Source organism: Marmota monax, unplaced genomic scaffold, assembly GCF_021218885.2.
Source record: "Marmota monax isolate L192 unplaced genomic scaffold, Marmota_monax_Labrador192_F-V1.1 WCK01_AAM20220418_F8-fsc00151, whole genome shotgun sequence".
Classification (NCBI taxonomy): domain Eukaryota; kingdom Metazoa; phylum Chordata; class Mammalia; order Rodentia; family Sciuridae; genus Marmota; species Marmota monax.
Window position 1 is genome coordinate 2,837,101 of NW_026694226.1, and position 8,103 is coordinate 2,845,203.

At 39.2% G+C, this 8,103-nt stretch overlaps 1 protein-coding gene across 10 annotated transcripts in view; it reads right to left on the reverse strand.

Moving 5' to 3' along the window:
- The window catches only part of Rbms2 (RNA binding motif single stranded interacting protein 2), a 72,117-nt gene that overhangs the window by 22,860 nt on the left and 41,154 nt on the right, over nucleotides 1–8,103 (reverse strand). For all 10 annotated transcript variants that reach the window (XM_046466785.2, XM_058586160.1, XM_046466783.2 and 7 more), the window contains one exon: nucleotides 4,452–4,618. In XM_046466785.2, the coding sequence (XP_046322741.1) occupies nucleotides 4,452–4,594 (143 nt within the window). In that variant the 5' untranslated portion in view covers nucleotides 4,595–4,618. The remainder of the gene's footprint in view (nucleotides 1–4,451; nucleotides 4,619–8,103) is intronic.

Here is an 8,103-nt window from a genome sequence, read left to right on the forward strand (position 1 = left end):
TCCAAATGGTCCATTCAAAGAATATTTCATTATCTAGGGGAATATTTCTTTGTTTAAATTAATATTTACTCTGATCAGGGCCCAGACCTAGTAAAGACACACATTCACTCACACATTCACTTATAGATTTTTGTCTACTACAAATGCAAATTATTTATCTTCAGTAGAAAAGATAATTTGGGCAGGAGGTGTAGCTTAGTGGTAAAGTATTTGTCTAGCATGTGCAAGGCCCCAGATTCAATTCCCCGGCATGAAAAGACAGAAAGAGAGAGAGAAAAGATAATCCCAAAGGTTCCTGGGATTTTTTTTTTTTAAACAATATCTTTATTTATTTATTTTTATGTGGTGCTGAGGATTGAACCCAGGGCCTCCCACATGCTAGGTGAGCGCTCTACTGCTGAGCCACAATCCTGGCCCAAACATTTTTTAATCTAACCTACCAATTTTATTACAACATTCTTTCTTTTTTTAAATATTTATTTCTTTGTACACAATACCTTTATTTTGTTTATTTATGTGGTGCTGAGGATCGAACCCAGGGCCTCGCACATGCTAGGCAAGCGCTCTACCGCTGAGCCACAATCCCAGCCCCCATTCTTCCTTTAATAAATAGTTCTTCAAATGCTCTTTTTCTTTCTTGATTGTATGCTTTGCCATACTGGGGATTGAACCAAGGGGTGCTCTACCAGTGAGCTGTATCCCCAACCTATTTTAATTTTTATTTTGACAAAGGGTCTTACTAAGTTGCCCAAGGCTAGCTTCAAACTTGGGATCCCCCTGTCTTGGCCTCCTGAGTAGCTGATATTACAGGCAGGCACCACTGTACCTGGCTCAAATGTTCTTTGAACCCATTTTTCCATCTTGCTGGTTCCCTCACTAATGGGTTAAATAAATCTTTGACATATCTTCATTCTATATGTGTATAAGAGTCATGTTTTTCAACTTTTTGAAAAATCTTCCTTTGCAGCAGAGTCACATGAAGTTTTAGAAAAAAAAAAAAAACTTAAGTAGTAAGAGGAACACAGATCAGAAATTGTACAAGAGGTGTTCCACTAGAAAAAAGCCTCCACATTGTACTCCAAGAAGGTGAAAATATTAGGGGCTGGAGATGTGCCTTGGTGGCAGAGCGCTTGCCTTGCAGGTGTGAGGCACTGGGTTCAAGCCTCAGCACCACATAAAAAATAAATAAACAAAGATATTGTGTGTCCATCTATAACTAAAAAGATATTTTTAAAAAGAAGGTGAAAATATTAAAGATTCAGAATAAAAGCCACTAACAAAGTTAGAAATACAAGAGTTGGCAGGGACTGAATTTGAGACCAATACCCAAACAACCATTATTGTCCATCTCTCCTCTTATCTCTAAAGAACATATCTGATTGATCCATCTGTTTTCACTCCTTGGAGACCTCTCATTGACTTTTTTAGTGGAGTTTCTGTGACCCAAAGTATCAGACAGAATAAGCCAAGCAGGGCCCTGGAGACTGGGAAAAGAGCACATAAAAGGAGGGGTGGGGATGGATGTGGCCATCCTAGCCCTTCAGAGCTACATTCTTGGATTCTTTCCCAAATTCAAGTAAGAGGAAAGACCCATGACAAGTCTGACTGCAGGCCAGAGGACACACACGCTGCTATCCCTATCAAGGCCCCAGGGTGGAGTTTGCTGCGGTCTAACAGCCTGAGACTCTGAGCTCAGAATTTCCACTGCAGCTGGCAACAGCTGGGTCACTGCTGCTTCCTCCTCAGAAGGAGCCCCTCCAAGAGAACCAGAAGCTCCAGTCCTAGACCACGCCTCTCTTTCCGGCCCACCAGAGTTTAGGATCCAGCAACATTTACTTCCTCGACAACCCAGGAAGAGACCACTGGGACAAAGGCAGGAAGTCCTTCTGTGCATGAGAAACACCCTTCCTAAAAAGGTTGGATTTTTTGCTCACCCACCCACCAGAATACCACCACCTGCCCTTCTCAGCCTTCTCCTTCTTCTGGGCTCCTTCCTTCTATCCTACATGCTGACCCTGACTTTTCATCCCTTCAGACATTGTTCAGATCAAATTCTAAAAGTATAAAGAAATAAAATTGAGTTTCTTCTCTGTCTTGTACTGTAATAGGATTTTTGTTAGCATTATATTTAGTACAAGAAATAAAGAATGGAGAAATCAAGGACCTAGATTGATATAATACTCATAACCAACAGTTCTGCCCATTCCCACCTCCCCACAGAATGCACTAATCCTAGACTATGTTCTCTACATCCCACTTACAAACTTTTCTAGCAAGGTAAACTGATATAAGGGAAGGAATACACACACACAAACACACACACACACACACACACACACCCCTACCTAGCCTTTAGAGATAGAATTTGTGTGGCCTGGTGCTAGTAAAAATCCACATGATCTGCCTGGACCAACTCACAACTTCAGGAGAAAAAGGGATTTATAAAGCATCTCGAATGTCTCATACTGCTACATCTTGGACAGCAAGATATTCTACCACTCCTCTCCAGGATTTGGAGCAGATGGAATTTACACACACTGCAAGGATTAGTTAAATTACTTCAGAAAATTATTTAATAGTTATCTATAAAATCTGCATAGATGCATGTCCTGTAACCCAGCAATTTTGGGGGGGTGGGTACCAGGGGTTAATTGAACTCAAGGCCACTTAACCACTGAGCCACATCCCCACCCCTATTTTGTATTTTGAGATAGTCTTGCTGCTGGCTTTGTGAACACCGTGATCCTCCTGCCTCAGCCTCCTGAGCCATTAGGATTATAGATGTGCACCACTGCACCCAGCAACCCAGCAATTTTACTCCTAGTGTATACTCCCAGCATGAATGCATTATTCACATGCACCAAAAGATGTGTATAAATTCATAGCATACTATATTGACAATAGTTACAAACTGGAAACAATTCAAATGTCCAGAACAAGTAACTAACTGTTATAGTCCTATGATGGAAATATATAAGCAATAAAAATTAAGTTTTGACCTTGCATAGTGTTGCATGACTGTAATCCCAGCTACTTGGGAGGCTGAGGCAAGAGGATCACAGGTTTGAGGACTAGCCCGTGCAGTTAAGCAAGGACCTTTTTCAAAATTTAAGGAAATAAAAAGAAAAAATGGCTGGGGGTGTAACTGATGGTAGAGAGCGTGCCCAGCATGTGAAAGATCCTGGGTTTAATTCCCAGCACCAAAACCAAACAAACAACAACAACAAACAAACCAGCAAAGCAGAAGCCAACAGTGACACTTTGCAGGAATATCATGGAAGGTGAAGTTCTAAAGAGTTGGTACTGTTCTGTTTTTTGATCTGTTTCTAGACTGCTCCAAGTTTATGTTCCCTTTGCAAAAAGTCACCTCACTACCTATAGGTTTGATTTGTTTACTTTTCTTTTCTTTATGCTTATTGTATTTCAATAAGGAGTTATAAAAGATAGTAAATGTACATAGTTCATATTTCTACCTCTTCCCAACGTTCATTGACCCAAATTCCGTTCTTTCGCTCTCCCCATCCCACTCCCAGACTTCTTCCTCTAATCACTCCTTCAGACATAGTATCTGAAATGCATGCTTTCCTGCCAAATGAAACTGAGCTGGGTATCTCCGCACTCTTCTGTTTTTTCAGCATTCCTTATTGGGCAATTCCAAGGTAGTTGACCTATGATTCGAAGGTTCTTCATAGGTTAGATGAGAGTGACAGCCTCTTTCTCCACCTTCTTCTTTATTCATTAATATGAAAGTGGCTCTGATTCACTAGGAACATCCTAGAAGCTGAAACTCTCCAACGTGTATATAAAATTAGCTAGTCCCACTTTCTTCTATCCTTGCTGCCAGCTCTTGTCACCTGTTAATCAGTATCTATAGAGAGGTTGAGCATTTCTATGGCCAAGGTATAAGGACAGCAATATTTTCATTAAGCCAGAGAAGATACCAGAAACAAAGTTGGCTTCAAAGGCCAGCCCCATCCTGGCTTCCCTTAGAGAAATACATAAATATTTTATAAACCAGCAACAGGGAGAATTTTTTAAAAATATTTTTTTAGTTATCAATGTACTTTTATTTTATTTATATGTGGTGTTGAGAATTGAACCCAGTGCCTCACATGCTAGGCAAGTGCTCTACCACTGAGCCACAACCCCAGCCCAACAGGGAGAACTTTTTAAGAGGGGATGCTGAGCCAAGCACCGTGGTGCAGCTTGTACTCCCAGAGACTTGGGAGGCTAAGGTAGAGGTTTGCAATTTTGAGGCCAGCCTCAACAACTTAGTGAGATCCTGTCTCATAATAAAAAAAAAAAAAAAAAAAAAAAGGAGATGCTGAGACACCATGGGACTATTGGGTAGAAACATAATACTGCATTTTAGGATAAGAAAATCTGGCAAAAAGCCAGTATCACCAAATCTGTACTGTCCCTTGAGCCTACCCACTTATACCACAACTTACGGTTGACACAGCTTGACAAGGTCCTGGTCAGTAGTGCCTGGTTGCAATCCTCGGATGTACAGGTTGGTTTTGCTCAGCTGGTCATTCCCACTGCTCCCATTGCTGCTGTTAGGGGTGCTGTTGCTTGGACTAGGTGGTGCCATCTGATGAGCCAGTGACACATAGGGCTGTAGGGAGGTATGAAGAATAGAAGGTCAGAAAGATAGTACATTGAGATGTTGGAGATCGAGTAAGACCCTGGCTCCATGGGGGGAAAAATGATTCTAAACATTAATTGCAATGAACTCAACAGGAGAATTAAAAAATTAAAAACTACTGGATGGGCTGGTGTTGTGGCTCAGCAATGGAGCGCTCTTGCCTAGCAGGTGAAAAGCCCCGAGTTCAATTCTCAGCACCATGTAAAAATAAATAAAATAAAGGTATTGTGTCCAGCTACTACTAAAAATTAAAAATTAAACTACAGGAATTCCTTTGCCATAAAATAAGAAACTATATACTTGTTCTACCTATCTTCCAGGAATAATAATGAGCTAAAAGAAACCTGCTAAAGGTTTATGTTATAGTGGAATGTTTTTATTATACAGACGTTGCAGAACATGATTAATGTAATGTTGACACCTTAGGTACACTGTGCAATGAGACAAGACTAATAAAGTCTAGGTTTCATTAAAAAAAAAAGATGAAGAAGTGAGGTCCTAGGGTAACTTAGCAAGACCTTGTTTCAAAAAAATAAAAATAACAATAAAAAACTGGTTAAGCACCCCTAGATTCAATCCCTGGTACCCCCTCCGAAAAAAAGATGAAGAAATACACACCTATTGAATCACAAAGGGTATAAGTAAACATATTATTCACAGAATAAAAAATGAGAACGGCAAAGTACTCTCAGGAACTTGAAAATTATTTTAAACTTGGAGAGTAAGAGGAAATTCATTATCATATAAGGCGGTAAAATAAAATTTGTAACACTAACAGGGATTTAATCAAAAGTTATAATTTTTTAAAAGTTTAGATGAATGACAATTATATTATGTTCAAGGAAATTTGGGATTTGAGATGAAACATCTCTAATTTTTCACAAGTGATATCAGGACAGGCAACCAGAACCTGCTCATTCTCTAAGCACTTTTGTTGGAGTCAAAATGCCATACTAGGGCTGGGGATGTGGCTCAGGCGGTAGCCCGCTCGCCTGGTATGCGTGCAGCCCGGGTTCGATCCTCAACACCACATACAAACAAAGATGTTGTGTCCGCCAAGAACTGAAAAATAAATATTAAAAAATTCTCTCTCTCTTTTTTTTTTTTTAAAAAAATTCATTACTAGCTGAAACATGGGTCCCTTCTGTCATGGCACATTTTATACCCTTATGCTCTAATAAGGCTTTTAGCATTCACATTTTTGATTGCTAACACTCTGCCTAAATTTGTATAATTACATATAACATAGTGTATTTTACTACATTACATTCATGCTCTAGTTCTCCCTTGGCTTAAAGCACTTTGTAGTACAAACCTATCTGGTATTACTTCCTTAGAGTAGCTAGCATCCTGGAGATGAATACTAATTTTATCTCCAGATTCCCTCCCTTTTCTGGTGGTAGTGGTAAGAATTGGGGTAATAAAGGAAAAATAAAAAGAGAAACACAAATATCAAAGAGAGAGAATCTTCCTGCAATAGAATCTTAATTAATGTGAAGTGTGCCTCTTACATTTCATACCTCTGATTCTTAAAAACCTTCAAAGTAAAAATCTTTGCTCAGGCTAAAATGTGTAGAAACAGGTAGTTCCAATCTTTACCACTATGCACAATCACAAATGTGCATCTATTTACACTGTTTACACTCTATGCCAGGAGTATATATTATTCTTCTGTAATGATGATGATAGGCACATAATGTGGTCAATAAGGACAGAGCAGTGTGTAAACACATGCATGTTTTTAAAGAACTTTGTTTATTTATTTATTGAGGTGCTGATGACCAAACCCAGGACTCATTCATATTAGGCAAGTGCTCTACCATTGCACTATACCCTCAATCCTAAGTAACTTTAATATAACAGGACAAAACAAAGCAAATAAGTCTTAACATCATATTCCCAGTACTAAAAATAGCAGTACTTTAGGAATCACTTTTCCTAGGTTAGTGGCGCATGCCTGTAATCATAGGGACTCTGGAAGCTGAGACAGGAGGATTGCATTCAAAGCCAGTCTCAGGAATTTAGCAAGGCCCTAAGCAACTTAGTAAGACCCTGTCTCAAAATAAAACATAAAAAGGGCTGCAGATGTGGCTCAGTGGTTAAGTGCTTCTGAGTTCAATACCTGATACCAAAAAAAAAAAAAAAAAATCACTTTAAAATGGGTGCAATGGCACACGCCTGTAATCCCAGACACTCTGCAGGCTGAGGCAGGAGGATCCCAAGTTCAAGGCTAGCCTCAGCAATTTAGCAAGTCCTAAGCAACTTAGTGAGACCCTGTCTCAAAAAGGGCTGGGGATGTGGCTTAGTAGTAAAGTGCCCCTGGGTTCAACTCCCAATTAAAAAAAAAATCACTTTGAAATTTCCATTAAATTATTAGATTTGCAATAATAATCAACATCTAGTGGGTCTGTACCCCTTCTACTCACTACTATTGTATGTATGCCTCACATTTAAAATACAATCAAGAAGACTGTGACCTAAATTTTTCTTTTAAATATTTATTTTTTAGTTGTAGTAGGACCCAATATCTTTATTTTATTTATTTTTACATGGTGCTGAGGATCGAACCCAGGGCCTCACACATGCTAGGCAAATGCTCTACTGTTGAGCCACAATCCCAGCCCTGTGACCTAAATTTTAATCATGGTTCCTGAGTTCAGAATAAGGAAATCACAGCTGGAGACCATTCAATCAGATATATTCTTCCTCATCTTTTAGGAGTTGCTGTTATTAATCCTTAACTGAGAAAACCAAGCTATTTCTTCTGAATAAGGACTCTAGACCTGAAGGTGATCATGACTGCGAAGATGTTAACAACAGCAATGATAACAAAATCAACCCTAGGGCTGGGGTAGTGGCTCAGTGGCAGAGCACTTGCCTAGCATATATGAGGCACTGGGTTCGATTCTCAGCACTGCATATATATAAATGAATAAAATAAAGGTTCATCAACATCTAAAAAAATATTTAAAACAACAACTCTAGAAGCATCATACTGTGTGCCAAGCATGAGCATATGTGAAGCCCACCCAATTCGAGGTCTATCTATCCCCTTTCCCACTGTGATAGAATATCCCCCCACCTTTTTTTTTTTTTTTTTGTGGTGTTGTTGGTGATCTTACCCAGGGCCTTGCCCATGTTAGCAAACACTCTACTTCTGAGCTATGGCCAGTGACAGAAGTTACAGAATATTTCTAAAAGGAAGTGTCAATGATGTCAGGACTGTTCAAACAAGAATATAAGGGTGATGCCAGGTTATACATGGCTATAATCCCAGTGATTCAGGAGGCTAAGGCAGGAGGATCATAAAATCAAGGTCAGCCTCAGCAATTTAGTGACACCCTGTTTCATAATATTTTTTTTTTTTTAGAGAGAGAGAGAATTTTTTAAATATTTATTTTTTAGTTTTCGGTGGACAACATCTTTATTTATTTTATTTTTATGTGGTGCTGAGG